This window comes from Muntiacus reevesi, chromosome 15, assembly GCF_963930625.1.
Source record: "Muntiacus reevesi chromosome 15, mMunRee1.1, whole genome shotgun sequence".
Classification (NCBI taxonomy): domain Eukaryota; kingdom Metazoa; phylum Chordata; class Mammalia; order Artiodactyla; family Cervidae; genus Muntiacus; species Muntiacus reevesi.
The window spans coordinates 18,991,785-19,017,708 of NC_089263.1; the positions used below are offsets into that span (position 1 = coordinate 18,991,785).

Consider the following 25,924-nt stretch of genomic DNA (forward strand, 5'->3'; position numbering starts at 1 on the left):
GTATTTTATAATTACAAAGCATTTTCTTAACCAACATAATTTTGCCAACTTCCTTCCGTCCATAGTCTGTAATGTAATCTCCCCTCCCTTACTTGATAGAAGAAAAAGTGAGCTTTTATGAAATGTAGGTAGTTCACTCAAAGTCACTTGGAACAATCTAAACTCAAATTCAAGGCCTATGACTCTAAAAATCTATGTCATTTGAACTTGAATTTTTAAAAAAATGGACAGAGGTTCTGAATAGATGTTTTTCCAAAGAAGACATGCAGATGGCCAACAAATACATGAAAAGATGGCTCAACACTGCAGATGGCTCAACACTGCTAATCATCAGATATATGCAAATCAGAATCCCAGTGAGACATCACCTCACACCTGTCAAAATGGCTCTTATCAAAAAGAACAAATAACTGTTGGTGAGAATGTGGAGAAAGGGGGATCCTCGTGCGCTGTTGGTGGGAATGTAAACTGGTGTAGCCACTTCGGAAAACAGTTGGAGTTTCTTCAAAAAATTATAAATAGACCTCCTACCACATGATCCAGCATTTCCATTTCTGGGTATATATCAGAGGAAAACAAAAACACTAATTAGAAAAGATATATGCACCCCGATGTTCCTTGCAGCATTATTTACGATTGGATTTCCGTGTTGGCTCAGTGGTAAGGAATCCAGCTGCGAACACAGGAGACTCGAGTTCAATCTCTGGGTCAAGAAGATCCCGTGGAGAAGAAAATGGCAACCCACTCCAGTATTCTTGCCGGGAAAATCCCTAGGACAGAGGAGCCTTGCAGGTTACAGTCCATGGGGTCATAAGAGTCAGACACAACTCAGTGACTAAACAACAAAAATATGGACGCAATCTAAGTGCCCACCAATAGATGAATGGATTAAGAAAATATAGTATATATGCACAGTGGAATCTTACTCAGCCATCGTAAAGAATGAAATCTTGCTATTTACAACAACATGAATGGACCCAGAGGGTACTATGCTAAGTGAAATAGGTCAGACAAAAACAAACACTGTATGATTTCACTTATATGTGGAATCTAAAAAACAAAACAGATGAGGAAACATAACAAAACAGAAAGAGATAAAGAGAACAAACAGGTGGTTGCTAGAAGGGAGGCGGGTGGGGGAAAGAAGGAAATAAATGAGATTTAAGAGTACCAACTTCCAGTTGCAAAATAAATGAGTCACTGTTGTGACATGTACAATGTGGGGAACGTAGTGAATGACTGTAATATATCGTGTGGTGATATATCGTAACTATATTTAAGGTGATCATTTTTTAAAAATATGGACAGATTGAATCACTTGGTTATGTAACAGGAAGTGACATAGTGTTATAGGTCAATTTTACTTCAAGAACATATGGGCAAACTCATGGAAAAAGAGATCAGATGTGTGCTTACCAGAGGCAGGTGGCAGGAGGAGGGGAAATTTACTGAAGAAGGGCAAAAGGTACAAACAAAGGTCATAAGATTAAAAAGCACTAGGGGTGTACAACATGATATATGAAAGTTGTTCAGAGAGTAAATCCTAGAAGTTCTCATCACAAAGAAAAAGACTTTTTTTCCCTATTTCTTAATTTTTGTTTTTGTATGAGGTGATGCAGCTTCACTGAACTTATTGCGATCATCATTTAATGATGTAAACACCTTAAACATATGCAGTGCTGTATGTCCAATACACCTTAGTAAAAGAAAGAATAAATGGAAGGAAAAAAATTTTTTTGTCATTTGATTATACCACAGGGGCTCTTAGGGTAAGCTTCAAAATCCCCAGAGAGGGCAAGTGATCTACTCAGAGCCCCAGAGCATAGCCCATGCTCAGAGCGGGGAATAGCGCCACATAGCACCAGAAGTACAGACCTACTTCTTGCTGCCTGCGTGGTGACAGGCAAGCGTCAGGATTATAAAGGGCCGCACATCGTGGTCATGCTCCTGTTACAGCTTCCAAGTGTGTGTCTTAGCCAAGTACTGTGCACCAATCTGGCTCTGGGGCCCTTGGGACAGAATGCTCAGGAATGGGGACTCCCGATTATTTTTATTTTTTCATTAACTGAAGGTGGCTGTAAGTGCCTTGTATTGCAGGTGTGGGTGAAACTTTCTTTTCTGTTTTAGTGAGTTCCATGAGGTCAATGATTCTTCTTTTTTTTTTTTTAATAAGTTAGAACCTAGAGTTTCTTTTTTAATAAATGTTTATTTGGCTGCGTTGGGTCTTAGTTGCAGCATGTGGGATCTTTCTTTGGCAGCATACAGATTCTCCAATTGTGGCATGCAGGTTTACTTGTTCCGTAGCATGCCGGGTCTTAGTTCCGTGACCAGGGATCGAACCCATGTTCCTTGCATTGCAGGGGCAGATTCTTAACCACTGGACCACCAGGGCAGCCCCAGGGTCAGTCACTGTTCAGCCAAGGGCTGTGCCAGGCTCTAAGTCTTGCCTTCCTACCCCATCCCTAGCTTCCTCCATCTAGAAGCTTGTTTGCTGGGTGGGATCTTTGCTGTTCCCATCACATGCCCTGGAAGTTTCTTCTGTTTAATAAATCTGGAGATGCCCTTCTCTTCAGTTGTACCTATCTCTTAAAAATTCCAGGGACTTCCCTGGTGGTCCAGTGGTTAAGACTTCACCCTCCGAAGCAGGGGTTGATCCCAGGTCAGGGAGCTAAGATCCTACATGCTTCCTCGCCAAAACATAAAATAGAAACAGTGTTACAACAAATTCAATAAAGACTTTAAAAATGGTTCACTTCAAAAAAATCTTTTAAAAAAATTCCAGTATACTAGGCAGTTGGGTTTGTTGGTTTCTGGTAAACTGAGATTTTCTTTTGATATTACAGACTTTAATTACAGTATATGTTTTTTAAAGTGTTTTTTTAAATTATTTATTTATTTAGGCTGCACTGGCTCTACATTGCTGTGCATGGACTTTCTCTAGTTGCATTGTGAGGCTTCTCATTGCAGTGACTTCTCTTGTCATGTCATGTCTTCTCTTGTCTTGTCAAGTCTCTAGGACTCTCGGGCTCTAGTAGTTATGGCACTTGGGCTTTAGTGGTTATGGCATATGGGCTTAGTTGCCCCATGGCGTAAGGGATCTTCCGGGACCAGGGATCAAACCTGTGTCCCTTGCATTGGCAGGCAGATTCTTAACCACTGGACCACCAGAGACATCCCACAGTGTATGTTTTTTAATACAATGTTGGAGTTACCAAATCTCTCCATTAAAATGCTTGTCGTATTAGAAAACTGTTGGGTCTCCATAGAGGAAACACTTGGCTTAGAATTTGAGATTTGTCCTCAGGAATGCATTGAATGATTTCTTGACTGTAGAGAAAACAATTTTCCTGTAATTTTATTAAGTGCTTTACCCATTGTCTTCCAATAGAAAGTGCTACTCTTTGAGGAAGGCTATTTGCTAATGGGAGAGGCCAGCTCCCTTTCAGTGATTTAGTAAATGCGTGTAAAAGGGCTCAATTCAATGTGCCTGCTTAATTGGTGACACAGTCTCCAGCTATTTTTAGTTTAGTGACTTTCTTTTGTGAAACCTGTGGGTTAGTAGTCACTCCTGATACTTAAGTACAAGGTTCACATTTTCTCTCATAGGATGACTTTGCTTTTACTAGACACTTGTAGAAGACTTTCTGAAATTGCAGCAGGATGAATGCATGAGCTTATGACTTTGTGTAAGAATATGGTTAAAAGAAACTGTTATCACTTGGGTGAGTTTTCACAAAAAGGCAATTTCAAGCTCTTCATTTTGAACGCAACTAAGAGTAAGGTTAACCTAAATATATTTAATCATTTGGATATCCCCTTCTCTTTACCAAATTGCGTGTGACTCAGAGCATTCCCTTCCCCTCATAGGACCTGATTTGTAAGGAACTAGCAATTGCCACCACCCACACCCCAGCACCATAACCTGGTCCCAGGCCGCCAGAGCTGGTCCCTGGTTTGATCTGCTGAAGGAAAGGGCCTGGGTACTTGATGCTTAGTGTTCAGAAATCAATCAGTTAATTAATCAATGTGTCTTGGCATCTCTGGAAAATACAATTAGCCCTGTCATTTCCAGGGTTCTCCATCAATTTGGGGCTTGAGGTGGTGGCAGTGGTGAGACGCGGAATTTCAAAACCCGGTTACCCTGAAGACTCAGCCCACAGAAGTCTCCCTGGGAGGAGGACACACTGGATTGGAACAGCCTGGCTGTGCTAAGAGGCAGCTCTCTGAGCTGCTGGCCGAGGCACTGACCCAGAGTTTGAAGTCTCACTGTGAGATCAGAATGGGGCCAAAGTCAGCTCGGGTTATCAAGAGTGCACAGCTCTGGATTGACTAGGACACACTTCAGAATCTTCTGTCCCGAGTCACTGAGCACTTAACAAGTGCAGAGAAACAGCTCCCAAGGGGTGGCCAGGCTTTGTCCCAGCAAGTCTGCTCTGGACTCATTTCTCCTCTTCTGCATGACTGTGTGTGTGTGTGCAACAGCCCCAATTTCCTTAGTTAAATGGCAGGTAAAGTGGGGAGAAACTTCCCCTTTTCCTCCCTGCTTTCTCCCCAAATATGTCATGTTGCCTCCATTTAGAGTTGACTACTTTTATCTAAGGGCTTCCCAGGTGGCTCAGTGGTAAAGAATCTGCCTGCCAATGCAGGAGACGCGGTTTGATCCCTGATCCAGGAAGATCCCCTGGAGAAGGAAATGGCAATGCCCTCCAGTATTCTTGCCTGGGAGAGCCCATAGACAGAGGAGCCTGGTGGGCTACAGTCCATGGGGTTGCAGAGTTGGACACTTCTGACACTTAACTTACTGTATGTCAGGGATTGTTTTAAAATACTTTCTGTGTATTAACACCTTCGGTTTGCAGACAAGGCCCACAGGAGGTAAGAAATTTGGCCCAAAGACAAACACCAAACCTGGGCGGGGGCGGGGGGGGGGGGGTCAGGGTTTGACACTGGGTCACCTTACTCCAGGGAATGAACCTAAGCATAATCTACTTCAACTAGATTGGACTTGGAAGAGAGAAATCCTTTAAGAGTTTGATTTGGTTCTCCTTGAGGTGTATTTGACATGGGACCCATGTCTGTGTTGAAGGTTGCTTGTCAGGTCCTTTGGGTGGCAAGGAAAAGGGGACTCTCCATTCCAGCCAGTGATGTTTCATCTCTGGGCTCCCTCACTTCACTTCTCTAGAACAGGAGAGGAAAGGATGGTCCCAACAGCTGAATCTCAGAAGCAATGAGTCCAAGCCAGTGAACACTTAGACCCAGAGTACAATTTGTCGTGTGTTATGCAACTAGCCTGAGAGTATCGTGTTGCTAGCTGATTGTGGTTTGTATCAGTTGGAACTTGTCTGGGTGACTTTGGAAAGAATGTGGCAACGGTTCTCGTCAACCTCTTGAGGACAGGGGTATGGAACTGTTGAGTCACTAGAGGTACTTTGGATCTGTTCTGTCACAGTTCTGGAGGTTAGATGTCTTAAATCAGGTGTCAGCAAGGTTCTTTTTTAAATGAATTTTTATTCTTTTAGCACCATGCAGCAAGTGGGATCTCAGTTCCCTGACCAGCAATTGAACCTGTGGCCACTGCATTGGAAGCGCAGAGTCCTAACCACTGGACAACCGCTCCCCTGTTGGCAAGGTTCTGAGAGCCGGCCAGGTTCTTCTTGAGAGCTCTGAGGGAATCTGTTCCCTCTGCCCCTCTCCTAGCTTCTGGGGATTGCTGGCAATCCTTGGTGTTCTTGGTTCAGAGAGGCATGACCCTAGTCTCTACATCCATCTTCATTCACGTGACCTGTCCTTCCTCTGTGTTCTGTGTTCAGATGTCTCTCTTCTTTCATGGACACCAGTTGGGGTTAAGAGTCACTTGAACCAGTGTGACTGCACCTTAACTTGATCATATCTGCAAAGACCCTATACTCAAACAAGGTCGCAGTCACAGTTTCCTGGTGGACATGGATTTCGGGGGAACAGTCTTCACCCCATTGTTACCAGGCATTGAGTCTTCTATGTGTGAGGTCTCTGCTTGGTATTTCTCTCCTTTTCTTCAGTTTAAGTTTTAGGTTTTCAGTAAACATTAGTATTCCAAGGCTGAAACCCCACTCATGGAGTTGGAATGAATAGGATGGAATTATTGGCGTAAATGGCACAGCTGAAAATATATTACTCTTTAACTTATTTGCAGGAAGAACAGAGGCCCTGAGGGTTGTTAGTTCTTATGAGTTTTATTGTTTAATGATCCACAAAGTAGACTGGAAAACAGGGCTGTCTCCTGTTACCGAGCACAGAGAAAGTGTTTCCTGTGCTCTGAAGCCAAGGGCTGCAACTCTATCCCTCAGAATCTCAGAAATTTTGAGCTGAGAGAGACGGTTGGCAACATCAACTTCTAATCTAGTCCTCTCCTTTTACAAATGAGCTCTTTAGGGCCCAGCAAGGTTAAGTGACTTGTTCAAGGTCACCAGCTAAGAAGGCGCAGAGCAAGCACAAGGACCCAGGTTCCAGATTGGGGCGTCTCTCCTGGAATCTGTGCCTCCATCTGAAAATAACGCCCTTCGTCATGGGGGAGCAGTGAGAAGCCCAGGCTTTCGCACCAGTGGAGATGGAGGTGCCCATGCATGTCTTGGAGACCAAGGAGGATACTGAAAGTTCCTTTCCTGTTGAGCCTTTGGCAACACCTTGGATTACTTTTTAAATGTCAAGACGACAGATGGAATTTTAACTATCATTTACAGCACCAAAATCCCACTCATAAAAAGACTGTGTTAGGGGACCTTCCTAACAGTCCAGTGGTTAGAACAACAAGCTTCCACTGCAGGGTGCATGGGTTCCATCCCTGGTCAGGAAACTAAGATCCTAGTTAATGTGTGGCACAGCCAAAAAAAATAGGAAAAAAAAAAAGACTGGTGGGAGCAGAGAAGTGTGGGGCTGGCTGTGGAGGAAGCACTGATCAGGTGCACCATAGGTGGGGTGGGGAAGGAAAATGTCTCCTTTCCGTCTAATGCATACTCAGCCCGAGGCTGCCAGAGGTCCATTTTAACTGAATTTCACTTGCCCAGAAAGGGAGAGGGGACGCACAAAGGTACGTATGTGCTTAGTCACGTCGACTCTTTGCTATCCCATGGACTGTAGCCCACCAGGCTCCTCTGTCCATGGGATTTCCCAGGCAAGAATACTGGAGTGGGTTGCCATTTCCTCCTCCAGGGGATCTTCCCAACCCAGAGACTGAACCCGTGTCTCCTGTGTCTCCTGCATTGCGGCCAATTCTTTACCCAGGGAGCCATCGGGGAAGCCACCAAAAGTTCAATAGAAGCTAAGTTTGTTATGGCTTCAACAAGTACAGAATATTAATTTTTAGTGTCAGGTCAAACTTAGAAAGAAAGGAGACCGTAAAATAAAATGAAGTAAGAGAAATGAACATGAATATCAAAGAGTTAGTCCACAACTGCCAGTTAATTCCTGGTTTAATGTGTATAGTGCACATGCACGCATGCACACACATTAAGAATCTCCCTCACACAGACTTACACACCAACTTCTTCTAAATCTACACTTCACTAACGCCCAGTTCTAATTCTAGCTGTGCCATAAGTCCTTTCCCCATGTATTTTTTTTCCTGGACTACTTATTCTTGTCCCCAAGTTTCTAAAGTCAATGTAGCCCTAACACAAACTTCTCTTCTCCTCAGCTAAAATGAGAATTCTATTTGATTGTGGTTCTACACAATGCTTAGCACAGTTCTAGGCACACCATAGGTCATCAGGTCTTTAAGCCCACTGAAGTTCAAGGAAGGTGGCCCTAGCCATGTACAGTAGAACTACCCTGCTTCTTGGAGCTTCAGCTCAAGGCTCCGGATTTGGACCATAATAATTAGAAACCTCTCATAGGATCGCCTTCAGGAATTAAATCCAATTTTAAACCCTTGGTGTTTTTCAAGGGTTGAGGAAATTAATTCTCTACTGCATTTGCTATTAAAAAATCTTGTAGGAGGACGTTGCCTGTCACATTACTCAAGGTCCCCTTATGTAAAGTCTCGAAGAATTTTTTTTAAAATAAATTTGTGCCAGAAAAATCCCTCTTTTCTCTGAGTGTCTTTTTGGGAGGTGAGAAGAGTGTAATGCATGTTATCTCTGCATTTTGGAGACCCTCAAGCCTGACTAGGTTCCCCCTTTCCCCCTGGCAGTCAGAAAGCTCAGATACAGTGTAGACTTAGTCACATGCTTAGTTTTATATATCTTGACATAGGTATTTTCCTTGTTCAGAGTTTCTTCACTTCTTTTTAGATTTTGTTCATTGCCATTTTGAAGCTATTTTTGGTAATAAAAAAAAATTGTAGTCATTATGAATTTTGGAAAAGAAAAAGAAGTTTGCCTATGCTCTAATAATAACCCAGCCAGGGTAACATCCATAAAGATTTAGGGAGATAGTACTTCCTCCTGTGTAATTAGAAATTACAGACTCAGAGAGTCTAGAAATAACAGCGGTTGAAACATGCAAGGGTTTATTTTCTCAGAGAAAAGAAATTCTGAGATAGGCAGTCTAGGTCTGACATGGTGGCTCCATGGAATCATCAGGGACCCCGGGCCTCTGTCTTTCTCCTCTGCTGTCCTCTCAGTGTGGCTCCTAGAGTGACCTCATGGTCCCTTCATGGTCCGAGATGGCTGTCGGAGTTGCCTGCATTCCAGGGAGGCAGGGAGAAAAAAAGGCAGAACAGTTAATGCCCTGCCTTTTTAGGCGTCTCCCCAGAGAGCAGACCAGCCCCTTCAGAACAGGCCCACATTTAGTCACGTGGACTCCTACCTTCAACAGAGGCTGGGATCTGTAGTTGGTTTTTTCTAGCTAGGCACGTTTTCTAGGTTTCTGTTCTGAAGAAAGCAGAGACTTCCTTTGTTCTTTTTTCTTCCGGGCACTCCGCAGGGCATATGGGATCTTAGTTCCCTGACCAGGGATCAAACCCGTGTCCCCTGCTTTAGAAGCATCGAGTCTTAACCACTGGACTGACAGGGAAGTCCTAGGACTTCTTACTGGGAAGCACTCAGCAGTTAACTGCATTTCTGAATCTTTCTCTGTGCATGTGTATCCAGTATGCTCTTGAAGCTATCTCAAATAGTTTGTGGAAAGAGTAAAAGTGTAGGAGGCTTCCCTGGTGGTCCAAGGACTAAGACTCTGTGCTCCTGATGCAGGAGGCGCGGGTTCAATCCCTGTTAAGGGAACTATATCCCACATGCTACAACTAAGAGCTCATATGTCCCAACTAAGGGTTCTTTTGCCTTAACTAAAGATCCTACATTAAAAAAAAAAAAAAATCCCACATGCCACAACTAAGACCCAGCACAGCCAAATAAATAAATAAAAATAAAATACTAAAAAATTAGTGGGAAGTTGATAGATGACTTCTAAAATTTAAATAAAAAGAGTAAAAGTATAAATAAACATCAGTGTAAATATCAATAAATAAAACATACTACATCTTGTTATTTGCTACCCTGCCTTTCCGTAATTCTTTTGTATTAACTTATCATTTATACATATACTGATAGTATATGCTTTGAATATTCAATCAACATAGACTCATTCAGGGCTAGTAGGGACCTTGGTCTTCCCTGGTGGCTCAGTGGTAAAGAATCTGCCTGCCAGTGCAAGAAATGAGAGTTCAATCCCTGGATGAGGAAGATCCCCTACTCCAGTATTCTTGCCTAGAGAATCCCATGGACAGAGGAGCCTGGTGAGGGCTACAGTCCTTAGCATCACAAAGAACTGGACATGACTCAGCGACTAAGCAACAAGTAGTAGGGAACTCACATTTCCCCGAGACTTGCACATTCGGATGCCTGTAGGGACCATTCAGGTACCATCAGTGATTAAGGAGGTCAGACATCATTGCTGAGGACCATATGGGGACAGTGGCCACCTGGAGAGAGCACAGTCTGTCTAGAGGGTCAGCCCCACTCAGCTCTGTTCATTGCTGCCATGTGAGGATGCTGGATCAGTTTCCCAAACCTTTGGATTTTTTTTTTTTTCTTCTCAAGAGAAACAAGAGATTCAGATTTTTATCTGCAATCTCCTGGTGTTTATACCTTAGCAGCTAATAAATTCAGTTTGTTTTTTTTTTAAATGCCAACCAAATGCAATGCCATCCCATGGGTTGCCAGTTTAGGATCTCTGATCTGGCACATCCCTTGTTCTTTAGTGGACAGCCAAGTCCTGGAAAGGTCAAGTGGCTTGTGATGTGGCTGGAGACATGCTCCTTAGTACCCCGCCCCTGCCCCCCCAACAAAGCCTGGTCCTCTGTGTCTAATTTGTCAAGAACAGGAAAAAATAATAAAAATTTGAATTTGAGCAAGGCTACTCTGAAGGTTAATTGAATCTCCCCTCCAACTGGCTTTCATTTTCTTTTTAAATCATTTCGGTGTGACGGAATCAGAGAAAACTGGGCTTGAATCCCAGCTCTACTATGGTACAGCGTCATGATTTTGAGCAAGCTCTTGGCGTCTCATTTGTGTCCTGTACCATCCACTTTCTTTTTTCTCTTTTTCTTACTTTTCCTCTTTTCAAGAAGCACAGCGTGGTGGTTAAAAGCACGTTCTTTGGAGCCTGCCATGTATCTTGGTTTCTCTACCTACTACCTGTGTGACCTTGGGCAAGTCACTCAAGTTTTCTATGCCCCAGTTTCTTCATCTGTTGCTGTTCAGTCACTTAGTCGTGTCCAACTCTTTGCGACCTCATGGACTGTAGCATGCCAGGCTTTCCTGTCCTTCACCATCTCCCAGAGTTGGCTAGAACTCATGTCCACTGAGAGCTGATGATGGCATCCAACCATCTCGTCCTCTGTTGCCCCCTTCTCCTCCCCCCTTCAGTCTTTCCCAGCATCAGAGTCTTTTCCAGTGAGTCACCTCTTCCCATCAGGTGGCCAAAGTATTGGAGCTTCAGCTTCAGCATCAGTTCTTCCAATGAATATTCAGGGTTGGTTTCCTTTAGGATTGACTGGTTTGATCTTGCTGTCCAAGGGACTCTCAAGAGTCTTCTCCTCATCTGTAAAATGGAATAATAATAGTACCTACCTCAGAGGTACTCTTAAAAGCATTGGGACGTGTTTTACATGAAATATAAGGGGAGTTTGGCACCCGGATGGTGCCGTCTCTCTCCCTCTCCCTTTCTCTTTTTTGTTTCCTCTGCTGCTTTGGAAGTCGTGGGCCTTTAACCCGGAGGACCCGGCTCTGGTTCCCCATCTCACGGTGAGTGCGTTCAACCCTCTATGGCCCCGCACAGCGAGCCCCCAGCCCGCAGTATGGCCCAGATCTGGCAGGTGCTATGGCCCCCACTCACTGCTTTCAGTTCTGTTCCATTTCTGGAGCTGCGTTTCTGAGCCCATCTGTGCCCTTTTACTTTTCTCAGCTCCTATTTTTTCTGTCGTTTCTGTACATTTGGAAGAGATGAAACAAGTCAGCTGCCTGCTATCTCGACCTAAACTTGGCTAAATTATTTCATCGGTCACACAGAGATGAATCTTTGTCGTCGTCGGGTATCTCTGAAAATGATGTTATGAGATAAAGACAAAAGCAGCGTGAGTTTACATTAGCCAGAGTTGTGAACGCAGCAGATAACTCGTCCTGGAAACCACAGAGCCTGCCAATCTGTGGATTCACCAAGATTTCCCCCAGCAGGTCTGGCCAAGAGTGCGTCACATATGTTAATTAAAGAAATCGTTTTTGGTGTTTTTTTTTTTCCCAACGACTTTAAATGCAGAGAAACTTAGACTATGCTTATATTTCAGTTAAATTGCTTCTTTCTCAACCTTTAAAACAACACTATCCAATCTTTTCAGCTTTTAGGTTAAATCGAATAAAAGATCTGATCTGACCGGCCCAGCTGTTCAACTCTTCTTCAAGATCAATTTGTATTTGCAGCAGAGAGGAACTGGTGACATTGGTACATATTGGTGAGACACTTATTTTTGCTTCTTCTCCCTACCTTCCCGACATTTGTAAGTGGTGAGTGAAAGTGGGGGTGGAGGGACTTATTTTGTGTTTTTAATTCAATGTGTCTGCTCTAGATCAGCCAGAAAACTGGTCAGGCCACCCAGTACCGCCGTCTCCTCTCCTTGCAATTAAGAGGACAAGGATGATGTCTATTTCAGTTTCATATCACCAGCATCATGCCACAGAAACTGGAATCCTACTAGGTTTTGGTTTCAGCCCTCCACTCACTACACTTAAAAGTCTCTATGAAAATTAAGACAACACTATTTCAATCAACTATACTTCAGTAAATAGCAAGCTGTGTCATCTTGGATATTTGTTTCGAGTTGGTTTGACTGGCAGGTGTCAGGGTTTTGGAGATATGAGGGACAAGGACACAGGTGGGACCATTGGAGCATCTTTGAGGGTGGTGCTGTATGCTTGTTTAGGTCACAGGCCCCCTGGAGAATCTGATCAAATCTGCAAGCCCTCTTCCCAGAAAACTGTACAAACACACACACTTTCACACATAATTTCAGGAAGTTGCCAGAAACCCATAGGGGACCTACAGACCCCAAGTTAAAAGAATCCTTGTTTTAAAGGTTTGGGGAACAGCCTTTGAGAGACATGACCCCAGAAGTTAAGTTTTAAGGAAACCGTCAGCTCATAAACGGTCAAAGGTTGATGCAGCTGAAAAGTATATTCTGAGGTCCAGCCTTGATTCTAAACCATGCCAGATAAATTTCAAAAAATTATTTTCTTGCCCTGATGGTGAGTTAAGGAACCGGGTTCTCTCTTTTTTTTTTAATTGGACTATAGTTGATTTACAGCATTGTGTTCATTTCGAGTGTACAGCAAAGCGATTCCATTATACGTATACATACATTCATTCTTCTTTAGATTCTTTTCTCATATAGGTTGTCCCAGAATGTTGAGTCATGATCCCTGTGCTATACAGTGGGTCCTTGTTGGTTGTCTTATATATAGTAGTGTGTGTGTGTGTTTATCCCGAGTTTCTGATTTATCCCTCCCCTGCTCACATTTCCCCTTTGCTGTCAGTATGTTTTCAATATCTGTAAGTCTGCTTCTGTCTTGTAAATAAGTTTATCTGTTTCTTTTTTAAAATTAGATCCTGCATATGAGTGATACCATAGGGTATTTGTGGGATCTTTGATTGCCTTTCCTCACTCAGTTGGAACCCCTGCCAGAGATGGACTGCCCTGTATTTGCCCTGGGTCCTGTATTTGCCACAATCGCCTCGATTTTAGCCAAAGGGCTTCCAAGACCTCTCTGGCCTGACCGTGGGTCTCAGATGAGTTCGTTTGGTTCTGCCCCAAACACATTTTTGAGAGATCGTTTCGTCCTGCCTCTTTTCTCTGTACCGCTGGCCACTGGGGTTGTCATGCTGTTTTCAGCAGAGGCTACTTGAAACCATTCCAGGGGAAGCTGTTGCCATAGCGACCTTCACTGCCAGGAGTTACCATTTTCTTCTTTTTGTTAGCTTGTGGTTTCCCTGATTTTGAAGGTAACAGCTGATGTGCTGATTTCCTGCAGTGCAAGGAGGAAAAGACTGGATTTTTGTTATTGTTGTTGATGTTTGTTTTTTTTAAACTTTGGAGTGACGTATGTGAGTGTGCGTGTGTGTTTTGTGTACAAGATAAAGCTACCTGAAAAGATGAAAAACTAGATATGCATGTATATTTTCCATACTCCAGTTTTTAATTTTGGTCTAGCAGTTGAATGGTGGTCCACTTTTAGCTCAATTTTGGAGACTAATGACTGTAGGCAGTTGCCTTCAGTGGGGGGGGAAGTGATCGAGTTCCATTTCACACTGCCTGCGACTCCCAGGAGTAAAGACCTCTGGGAGCTGGGCTTAGTCTGAACTTGACTCCAGCACCAGAACTGCCTCCAAGGGAGCAGGTGGCTGAATCAGGCTCTTTCTGCTCTGAAAACAAAGGTGGGGCCCACAGGCATGACAGCCACACCTGGTGGCCACAGCAGGCCCATCTCACGTCTCTGTCCGAGGCTGTAAACACGAAACCTGATGCGCAGCCATGCGCCAGGTGCAGGTGAAGCCTGAGGAGAGTCAAGGCTGCCTGGTTACAGAAATCAATGCTAGTCTTCTGGTCCCGCTTGTACCTTTCCAGCTGGACTTCTTTTTCCTGCTCTCATCAGGTTTTATTGATTTCTTTTTTAAACTTTTGGTCCTGCCACACTGCATGTGGGATCTTAGCTCCTAGATTAGGGGGGTCAGACCTGCACTGCGACCAACACTGCGTGTTGCGACCCCGTGGACTGTTGGAAGGTGGATTCTTAACCATTGGACCACCAGGGAAGTCCTCTCCTGCTCTCAGCAAGACTCTATTCTCAGCATTTTCCAGTTTGCTCGTCTTAGAAATAAATGTTCATTTGTTGTTGTTCAGTTGCTAAGTTGTGTCTGACTCTTTGCGACACCATGGACTATAGCACCCAGGCTTCCCTGTCCTTCACTATCTCCTGGAGTTTGCTCAACTCATGTCCATTGAGTCTGTGACACCATCCAACCATCTCATCCTCTGTCACCCCCTTCTCTTCCTGCCCTCAATCTTTCCCAGCATCAGGGTCTTTTCCAATGAGTCAGCTCTTCACATCAGGTGGCCAAAGGATTGGAGCTTCATCTTCAGCATCAGTCCTTCCGATGAACATGCAGGGTTGCTTTCCTTTAGGACTGACTGCTTTGATTTCCTTGTAGTCCACGGGACCCTGAAGAGTCTTCTTCAGCACCACAGTTTGAAAGCCAACGCCCAGCCTAGTTTGTCAGTGCTCAGGACTTTTGTGACCTGGGTTGCTGCCAGTTCGTAGGCAGCTGTAAGGGCACCGATAGGCATCAGTCAGGGTGGGTTCTGTGGGCCCTTCTGGACCGTCCCCATCCCCCACTGGTTTTGTCTCTGTGTGGTGGGCTCTTCTACATGCTTCTAAACATGCTTGTAAACCCACCTGTACCCCTGCTCCCCAGATCAAGATGAATGCCATGATGGAGACCTCCGAGCTCCCGGCCGTGTTTGACGGGGTGAAGCTGGCCGCGGTGGCTGCCGTGCTGTATGTGATCGTCCGCTGTTTGAACCTGAAGAGCCCCACAGCCCCGCCTGACCTCTACTTCCAGGACTCCGGGCTCTCGCGCTTCCTGCTCAAGTCCTGTCCTCTCCTGACCAAAGAGTGAGTAGACCTCAAACCCACCTGTACACCTCCCTGCTGATCTGTCTGTCTTTACACTGTTCAAAGAAGAACCTTCTCACCATGGGTCGTCAAGGCATCTATGTAAAATAGTGTCACTGGTGTTAAAATAGCCACCATCTCTGTAGGAGTCTGCCGCTTAAATCCTGGCGGGTAGGGGACGGACTCAGATCTTTGTTGCCCGAAGTCATCCCTTCCTCCACAGTGTGGTGTCATCATCCATGTCAAGGACTTTGCAGAAAACTGTTGTCGTTTTTAGGTAGATGTAGAAAACTTGGACGGTATTCTGTGTGTGTGCGGACTCAGTCATATCCGACTCTGTGTGACCCCATGGACCGTAGCCCACTAGGGTCCTCTGTCTGTGGAATTTTCCAAGCAAGAATACTGGAGTGTGTTGCCCCTTCCTTCTCCGGGGGATCTTCCCAACCCAGAGATTGAACCCGGGTCTCCTGCATTTCAGGCAGATTCTTTACCACCTGAGGCAAGTTCTAAGAGGGAACTCTTAGAATTATTATTTGACCCCAAATAATTAATGAGCAAAAAAAAAGCATAGGTTTGTGGGTACCCTTGGTCTGCCCTATTGAAAAATATACATTAGCTAAGAGAATCCACTCTAAGAGAAGGTTTCCATTCCAAGTGAACCAGATTTCCCTGAAGAAGCCCCAGCTCTGTGTTTTGGAGGTGACAGGCATGAACACAGCTTCTGATAGAAGTAAAACAGTAGTTGTGAAAGAGACGGAATCTGTGTTCCACACCACACATGCTGTTTCCAGGAGACGCATTTGGCAGGATCTTCACTGTGGCACGTGGGATCTAGTTCCCTGACCAGGAATCAAACCTGGGCCCTCTGTATGGGGAGCACGGAGTCTTAACCACTGGACCACCAGGGAAGTCCCTGAATGATTCTCTTCGAAGAGCAGATGGGCAGCAGAGACACCTGAGAGTCTGGGCTCTTGCTTTGTCCTCTTTGGTTGTCTAGTTCATTTCCACAGCCAAGGGTAAAGAGCTGTGGGCTATGGGTATTTTGGGTGTCTGTGTACAATTTGCTTGTAGTTGTAACGATAATGCCGTGACCCTAAAAAGTTGTTATCAAGTTGAAAGAGACTTATAGCTCAGTTATATTGCCTAACACCTGTGAACTGCCATGTACAATATAAATGTCATTGCGGTGAACTTGGACCCGCCCCTGCTGAGGGGATTCTATGTTACAGTGGGCTCCTCAACTATGATCAAGGGCGTGGTGTTCTTAGTAAGCAGTGTTTGCCTTGGAAACTCTCCTCTCTGAGGAGTGTGCACAGCATTGGTGTGTTTTCAAAATCATCCAGCGTTTTTCTTCCATGTTTAATTTAGATAATTCACTCATCTGAACTGGCAAGGAACATTTGCACCCCTTACTTTCAGATGGGGTGGGATGCAGCTCGATCCAGTTCCTGGGTCTCTCTTTGTAGAGAGCTTTTGAAAAACCAAGGTGTTAAAAGCCCTACGAGATTATAGGCAAATGAGTACAAGTTTCCACCTATCATCAGTTCCTGAGTAATTAAAGGAAGCCCTGGGAAAGCTTCTCCTCTCTAGGCTCTTTGGAAAACATCACGTAAGGTTTCAGTCAGTCAGTCGCTCAGTCATGTCTGATGCTTTTGCGACCCCATGGACTGTAGCCTGCCAGGCTCCTCTGTTCATGAGGCCATTTCCTACTCCAGGGGATCTTCTCGACCCAGAGACCAAACCCGAGTCTCTTGAGTCTCCTCGGTTTGATTTCACACTAATTGTTCAAAGCGTTTAAAAAAAAACAAACAGACTGATTTTTGGCAGGGTTTTTCCTAACCTGGTTTCTTGGTTTCCTTTGAAAAACAGCCTGGAGACATAAGTCCAACAGTTGCTCTTTGCTTTTTCTTCTTCCTGCACACTTTCTTGATGAACCTATGGAACTTCAAGGTTGAATTTGTTTTCCTCTCATTTTAAGGATGGGGAGACGAGGAGTAGCAGAGGGGGAGCCTGGACCCAAGTCTGTGACCCCAGAGCTGGCTCCTTTCCTGTCCACAGGGAGAGGGAACAGTGACCTTTCTCGGGGTGCAGGCAAGGGACGGGAGGCAGAGAGCAGTAAGGGACCAGTCCGAGACAGAAGTCTTTAGCTGGGCTAGCCCTGGAGTGGCCTTCCGATTCCTGCATGACCCTCTTACTCTTTAATCACTGTCGGAAGCTGGTGGCCTTGATGTTTTTTTTCTCTGTGTGGCCTTTCTGGCAACAGCCTTCCGTGTATTTGAAGCTAAGCTCAGGAAGCTTATCTGTTATGGGTAAAAGTACTTCTCCCGGGACTTTGAAGATTTTTTTTCCTACAGGAAGCCCATCCACGGCCTTCACAAACAACTGTCTCGGCTAAAAATTTCACTTAACTGATTTAAAACAAGCTGATGGGGTTATTCAGTAACCCTGACGGAAAGCAGCCAGTTAATTATGACTTACGTGCGGAATCACAGACATAGCCTTTTGATGTTCTGGTGTAGGAAAAAAAAATGTCGGTGAAAGGTGAATAGTGAAAACATGTTAGGAGAACAGGGATTTTTTTTCCCCTCTTTTCAGCATTAAAGTCAGTTTTTAAGTCTGTCTTGAGATCACCTACCCAAAGATACATCAGAAATGAATCTTTCAATGTCTCAAAGGAAACTTTTCTAAGGTGAGATGATACATCTCTTGTTCACTTAGCAACAGGTCAATATTTACCTAGTGATTCAATTTTTGTTCTCAAAAAGTGTTCAATTTCAGTGAAAGAGGCAGACTAAAAAGCTCAAATCAGGATTATGAGAAAATTTAGATGGTGATACAGATGATCATTTTTTTCTCAAATAAAAAATTTAATGCAGTTCTTTTTTTTTAAACGGAGAAAAAAGTGAAACACAAAAATCATCTGTGAGTCTCCTCCTTCGGGATACACATCACTACTACGTTGGTCATCACGCCTGCAGGGTTTTTGCTGCTGCAGATCATTTCCCCCAACAAAATCAGGGACATATGTAGCATTTGTTAACCTGCTTTAACACTTAGCATACCGTGGGGACTTTCCTGGCGATCTGGTGGTTAAGAATCTACCCTTCCAACACAGGAGCCAAGGGTTTGATCCCCGGCAGGAGAACTTAGATTCCACGGGCCGCATCATACGGCCAAAAAATTTAAAAACAAACAAAAAACAAAACAGTATGCCAGTTTTTATCCACACTGCTATATATCTTCTAACATTTGATTTTTAGCGGCTTCAGAATTCTGTCAACTATTCAAATTTCCTAATGGCTGTTGGCAGCAGTGGTGCAGAGAAAAAGCCTTGATCTGAAATGTGCATTAGGATGCAAACTGAGGTCTTCGTCTAAACAAGCTGTGGACCCGTGGACCATGTGACAGGCCCTCTCTCTGGTCCTTGGTTTCCTTGTGTGTGAAATGAAGCAGTCTTACAAAGCTCCTTCTCATCATGAAGCTATGACCAGAAAGTACTATCCAAGGAAGCATCAATTTTTTTTTTTTTAATTTATACATGTGGCACACACTACATAGACTTCTAATGCCCTAGCTTCTTGTTGGGGTGAATAACTCAATGACTAGAAGTCACAGAGGGTATGAAGAGATGAACATTCTAGAGTTCTGCTTTACATATATCTCTAGTTTTAAGCTGTGAAGAAAAGGCTGAATGTTTCTGATGGTAGTTCTTTAATTTTAATGCATGAGAAAAAATAGGGCCTATTGACCCCATCATTCTAGTTGTGTTTCCTACCCCTTCTCCCATCCTAACTCAGGTTGAAGCATCCCAGTGTGGCTTGGAAAAAGAGTTGTGCTATGGACTGAATTGTGTCCCCCCAAAATTCATATATTGAGGACCTAACTCCTTATATGATGATATTTGGAGATGGGGTCTCTAGGAGATTACATGGTCTAGATAAGTTTATGTGGGTGGGACCCTTATGATAGGATCAGTGCCCTTATAGAAAAGGAAGAGAGCATCAGTGCTCTGTCTGTACCATATACAGACACAGCAAGAAGGTGGCCTTCTACAAGCCAGGAAAGGTGCTCTCACCAGAAATCAAATTGGCTGGCACCTTGATGCTGGTCTTTCATCATCTAAAATTGTGATAAATAATTTCTGTTAGTTAGGCCAAAAAGATAAATTAAGTAAAAATAAATGAATAAAATGAAACAGGCCATTCTCCTGCGGTACCCTTTCAGCACTGACATCCTCTGAGTCTAGGATCACGGCATCGTCACCAAGCTTTGAAAGAGTTTCTTAGAAGGACCCTGGGTTGGGAGCCCTAGCTACCAGGTAAGGACAGGAACCCAAAGAGAAGGGTTTTCTTGTGTATCTGCCCACTCCTAACCATTCTTATTCCCTTTGCTCTAGGACAAGGGGACCCTGGACCCCTTGGACTTTTGTTTTTTTAAGGACTTTGTTGAGCTATCATTTACATATAGTAAAATACACAAACCCTAAGTATACAGCTCAGGGCCTTTTGCATATATATTCACGTGTGTAACTGCCACTCCCTGCCACTCCCTTGTGCTTTACAGGAATGTCCCAAGTCACCTCCTTGCCTCTGACCCACCTTGTCACTATACCACTTGAGTTGGGTTCTTTAAGCAAGCCAGCACCCAGAGTGCAACACTGTGACCCCTAGCCAATCCCAGCCTCACCACCCATGGCATTTCCCATTGCCCATTAAGTGCCTGCCCCTTAGACACTCATCCCTGGATCCCCCAAATCTCTTCTTTCTCTCCACCAAGATGCCTCCTTACCCTGCAAGAAAAACTTAACTAGCATGACTTCCCTGGTGGTCCAGTGGCTAAGACTCTGAGCTCCAAATTCAGGGGGTCAAATTCCCTGTTTGGGGAACTAGATCCCGCATGCTGCAACTAAGAACTGGTGCAACCAAATAAATATGTTTTCTTTTTTAAGTATGTCATAAAAAAAGAAAAAAATAGCTTCTATTTTGAGAACTTTGCCTGACTGTCCCCAGCTCCTTTTCAGTCAGAATGAGCCCCCTCTTCCTTCTTCCTGCCCAAATTTCGCCAGCATGTAGCTTCTGTGTCCATTTAGCATACTTCGTCTTTTTCTGTGGGGCTTCCCTGGTGGCTCAATGGGAAAGAATCTGCCTGCCAATGCAGGAGATGTGAGTTTGATCCCTGGGTAGAGGAAAATCCCCTGGAGAAGGGAATGGCAACCCACTCCAGTATTCTTGCCTGGAGAATCCCACGGACAGAGGAACCTGGAGGGCTACAGCCCATGGGGTCGCAAAAGGAATGGGCAATGAGTTGGACACGACTTAGTGATAAACAACAACTGTCTTGTTCCATAGAGGTTTGTACCTGTCTCTTTTCTTCACCAGTGGAGTATATGTACCCCAGATCAGGAGCCATAATCTTGACCAGACAGAACAGGATTCCGAGCCATTCCAAGTGTTAAATATAATGCTGTTCTGCCGCTTGTTTTCCATAGACAAGTGTAGTTGAGGGGTGTCCCCATTTTGGTTTGGTTCGGTTTCCCACTTCAGCTTAAGCAATCAGTGCTGCTCAGGGGCACTTCAGGGAATCGGGTGCACCTTCAGCTCTGAGCTTAGGGCTTCCCTCATAGCTCAGTCAATAAAGAATCTGCCTGCAGTGCAGGAGACCCAGGTTCAATCCCTGGGTTGGGAAGATCCCCTGGAGAAGGAAATGGCAACCCACTCCAGTGTCCTAGCCTGGAAAATCCCCTGGACAGAGGAACCTGGTGGGCTGCAGTCCATGAGGTTGCAAAGAGTTGGGCATGACTAAGTGACTAACACTTTCTCAGCTCTGACCAAGTTTTGCTTATTAGGAAGTCACTGTGCTGTCTCTGAAAGAGGATGGATTGGTTCTTTGGTCTTAAGTCAGGGCAAACCCAGGTATATCCAGAAAGGCAGTTTGCAGCCTCCACCCTCCCCTTGTAGTTCCCATCACCAGCCCTGGTTTAGAAAGTGAAGACAGGAAGCAGGTGCCCTGACTCTGGAAGCTGTTATTAAAATCATACATTCCCTGTGAGAAGCCAGGCATCTACTTTTTCACTCATTAGTGGGCTCGTCAGTATGGATCGTGGTAGAGCTGAAGATGAAGGCTTTTAAGAAGAATGTGATGGAGCGCTTAGCTAATAGGCAAGTCTAAAAACAGATGACCAAGGTGTTTTTATTAGATGCAAGAGGCATCTGTGAAGCCCTACACAGTCTAGAGAAGGGAGGACGCAGTGGGATCAAATCGTCAGCCATATGCTTGTGGGTCCTTTCTTCCCCAGAAGCAAAAAAGGTAATAGCTTCCTGCTATAACCCACTGCTGCCTGTATTAATAAGATCTGGAACTTTTTATTCTCCATGGGTTTGAGAGACACCTGAAACTTGGAGTAGAGGGTCACACCCATTCCAGCACCAAGCCAAAAATAGTAGCTGACTCATCTCTGCCAATGGTGCCCTTTCTGAGCACTTCCTCTTTGAAGCTGCTCAGACACTCATCAAACAACGGCAGAAACCCTGTGACCTTTCCATGGATCGTAGTGGGTTTGTCTTCTGTGTTTTTCTTTCTTTTCTCTCCTGATTCAGAGACTAGACTCCAAACAAGAATCCCATGGAAATGTTGTTCTCATCATAATTAGTCCCTATCTTTAGTTTCCTGCCAGTGGTCATTCATTAGTCTGGGTTAATGAGCATCGGAAGATTTACTTCTCTGAGACTCCGTTGTTGGGAGGTATTTTCAAAGGATCGTTTATTTTAAAACCATTTCTTTGTGAAAAAAAAAATTTTTTAGGGACTTTCCTGGCAGTCCAGTAGTTAGGAATCTGTTCTTCCTGCAGGACATGGGTTGCCTCCCTGGTCTAGGAACTAAGATCCCATATGACATGTGGTATGGCCAGAAAACAGAAACAAAAAATTTTATTGGTTTCTGCACAACTGTATTTAATTGTTTCTTCTCAGAAGCAATACCAGTTCCCTCTCTATGCAGGCATCCACACTCCCTTTCTATCAGTAATATTCACTTTCTAAAAATTTATCCCAAATAAAGGCCTTTTTCTATATATAAAAATACCATACACACACACACACACACACACACACACACACACACATTGTTGCTGTTGTTTAGTCGCTAAGTCATGTCCAACTCTTTTTCGACCCCGTGGACTGTAGCCTGTCAGGCTCCTCTGTCCATGCGGTTCTCCAGGCAAGAACTGGAGTGGGTTGCCATTTCCCACTCCAGGGGGATCTTCCAACCCAGGGATCGAACCTACATCTCCTGCATTGTCAGGTGGATTCTTTACCACTGAGCCTCCAAGGAAGCCATTCACACATGTGTATATCTGTGCATATATATATATATATATATATGTATATATGTTTGATATACTATTTTCATCCTAGTATACCAAGTACATATTAAAAAATTAGAAGTGCTCAACAGAAAAGCACTCATTCAGATCAGTCTGATATTGCAATATATGAAATTACTTTCCAGATCTAAAGAGCAAAGGACTCAGTATGTAAATTCCTCCTCCCCTTTCCATCTCCTGCCTTGCCTCCTTTTTATTTTACTGCCTCTTCTTAGTGGTTGTGTCATGGGAAGCTAGGGCAAGAATCTTGGATGTGAACAATTGGTGTTTTCTCACTCTTAAAGGAAACCGTGCAAAAGCATTCCCTTCCGGTCACATTGCCACCCCTGGGCCCCTCCTGGGTAGAAATTCCAGAGCCAGCACGGCTTATTTATAGTGAGTTAAAGTTGAAAAGAATTTCATTATCTTGGGCTTAAATTCTTAATTCCTTCTTGCTCACAGAGACATTCCAAATCAGATTTAGATCCTTTCCTTCTTGGCTGCACACTCAAGCTTTGTCCTTTTTATAGGATAATCTCCTAATTGCCAGGAGCCTTAATTCTATTGACCTCATTTTACCCATTTTAAGAACTGTGCAAATATTTCCTTAGATGCTTGTGGTAAACCATTAACAATTGATAAGTGGATCTGGAGCGCTCTAAGGGGCTTATTATGTACGCACCAGACCTTCAGGGCACATTTGTTGAGAAACTTACATTGCAAGAGAGTCCTTGAAAGATTAAAGACTCAGAAAGCATCTCTGTTGAGACTGATGATTGGTGGTTAGCTCCCGTGAGGTCGCCTTTTCAGGGGACTTCATCTTAAAATGGCTTGTGTTTTTTATGACAGTGGCCCAAACCCAAACTGTCAAGGTGAGAAAGTTGAATTGCTAAACCTGGGTTACTGTCCTGTCACTAGGCTGACCAAACATTCCGATTTTCCTTGGACTTGATAGGGTTCCCAGAGTCTGGAACTTTCCCACTAAAACCTGGGAAAGTACCAGACAAACAGGGATGCGTCGGTCACTATCTGTTTCTCACCGTCTTCTGTGATCAGATGGTGAGGTTTTCATAAGCGGGTGTGATTAGGGGTAAGTGTTTAGTTCGCCAGTGGTCAGGTGTAATTTAACCCTTGAATGTTGCCCACCTGTACAGTCTCTGCCCTAGCAGCTCAGTTATCCAAGAGACAAGGAGAAAAGTGCTGCCGCCTCTGAGGCCTCTTGTATTGACTTAAGACAAGAAAACTGTAAGATCGTGGAGAGATTCGTCCACTTTCCTCTAACCTTGGGACAGGTTGTAGCCTCTTGTTAGAGACTCTGTGCCTTCGTGGAGGGATTGCTGAAAGATCTAAAAGGTTCAGAATCTAGAATATTTGAAACTCTCTTGATTTGATTCAGATGGAAGGAGCATCTTCTATGTGCCATGCACTCCTTAAAGCAGTTGTTTTCAGTTTCTAAGAATGTATTACCAACCTATTCCCCTGTTCATCATGCTTGAGTTTATCCTTTGGGGCTCGACCATGCCTTCAAAAAAGGAAAAGAAGCATGTGCTACCGCTGATTCTATCACATGGTGTCAGACCCAGCACAAGTGGATGGGCAGGTGGGCCTCTGCTCTGTGCAAGGCTGGCTGCATTGCCAAGTCACCGTCTCTTTCAATTTTTTCCCAGACTAGGCTACAGGGTCAATCTTTGTCCATCAGTCAGCCTTAATTTTATTTAAACTACTTTAAACCTAATTTCCTTTATAGGATTTCCCTGGGATTAAATCCACTTTTGTGGTCCTTCTCAATATGTAGTTGACTGAAAACAGGTCCAACATCCAGGAGCAGAACAGGCTTCATTTTCTAGAAACTGTAAAATTTCCAAGCACAGCCAACTTTTGTCAGTTTCTCTTGTTCTATTGATCCTGTAAATTTATTGCTTACGAATTTTGATCTCAAACTATTCCTTTTCTCTGCCAACTCCCTGGCACAGCTCCCTTCACTGTGACAGTGCACTCGATACTACATATTCTTTATTAATAAAGTATAATTAAGACAACAACTTGATTTTGAACGTGTGTTCTAGGGACTTCCCTGGTGGTCCAGTGGTTAAGACATCACCTTCCAATGCAGGGGTGCAGGTTCAGTCCCTGGTTGGGGAGCTAAGATGCCACATGCCTCATGGCCCCGAAAACCAAAACATAAAACAGAAGCAATATTGTAACAAATTCAATAAAGACTTTTAAAAATCTTAAAAATGTGTTCTAGAGGGTTCAAGTCAGGGATCGAACCAGGGTCTCCTGGATTGCAGGCAGTTTCTTTACCATCTGAGCTACCTCCAGGGAAGCCTCCTCTGAAGGGTTAATGAATATGGTTTCTAAACTCTAACTGCCATCATCAACATTCAGTGGTGTGGAAGGTAAAGAGCTGACTGCCGTTTTACTTCAGCAGCAGCATGTGAAGTGACCAGTTTTGGAAGCCCAGTGCTCTTCAGCCACCTTGAGGATGCCTTCCGTGCAAATGGAGTCTATTGAGGGGATACAGGGTTTTAAGATCAGAATCTGCTAAGTGGTATAATATTAAATCAAGGTAAGCATCTTCCGGAGTTTTTAAGGAAACCTACCCCTCTGTGAAATTCTGGGAAGTGAAGCTTTTACTCCTACAGAAAACTGTAGTTCTTGACGAACCGATGTTTCAAATGGTCAGATAAGATGCCAACCCTGTCACCACCCCAAGTGACGGTCTGCCAGACTGAATGGCGCCATCCCCCAAGGGCCATGTCCTTCTGGGAGCGTCCTCTGCCCAAGGTGACTCCCGTGGTACAGCATCCCCATGAGCCTCGGAAATGAGTCAGCCCTCCTGGCAGCTTGTGAACCAGCCTAAATCTCCACCCCGTGCCGTCTCTAATCATAGAGTGAGGACCCAGTCTGCGTGGGTGCAAGTTGGACAGCTTAACTTGTGACGTGGCCAGTAAGAGTCTGTAAGCCGGAGCATTTGGGAAACCTCCTCGCCTGGAGGTCAGCGGTTGATCCCTCCCAGGAAGGGAGAGGTCCATGGGAGGTGGCAGGTTGCGTGTTTTCCATCTTTTCCACTGGGTACTATAGCCTTGCCAACCAACCCCACTTCTTGTTGACACATGGTACCAAATTCTCCAAAACTGGCATTTTCAACCAGATAGCAAAAGCTTGAGCAGTAATTCCTTTTTTTAAAAAAATATATTTAAAATAATGTTATTGATTTACTTATTTTTGGCTGCGGCAGGTCTTTGTTGCTGTGTAGGCTTTCTCTAGTTGCAGCGAGCAGGGGCTACGCTCCAGTTGCGATGCTCCGGCTTCTCGTTGAAGTGGCTTCTCTTGTGGAGCATGGGCTCTAGGGAACGTGAGCTTAAGTAGTTTCAGCTCCTGGATTTAGTTGCTCCAAGGCAAGTGGGATCTTAGTTCCCTGACC

At 44.3% G+C, this 25,924-nt stretch overlaps 1 protein-coding gene across 1 annotated transcript in view; it reads left to right on the top strand.

The window, feature by feature from the left end:
- The window catches only part of ABHD2 (abhydrolase domain containing 2, acylglycerol lipase), a 102,751-nt gene that overhangs the window by 13,498 nt on the left and 63,329 nt on the right, over positions 1–25,924 (top strand). Inside the window, exons 2-3 of the mRNA XM_065905940.1 lie at positions 11,810–11,923; positions 14,938–15,137. Of these exons, the coding sequence (XP_065762012.1) occupies positions 14,944–15,137 (194 nt within the window). The 5' untranslated portion in view covers positions 11,810–11,923; positions 14,938–14,943. The remainder of the gene's footprint in view (positions 1–11,809; positions 11,924–14,937; positions 15,138–25,924) is intronic.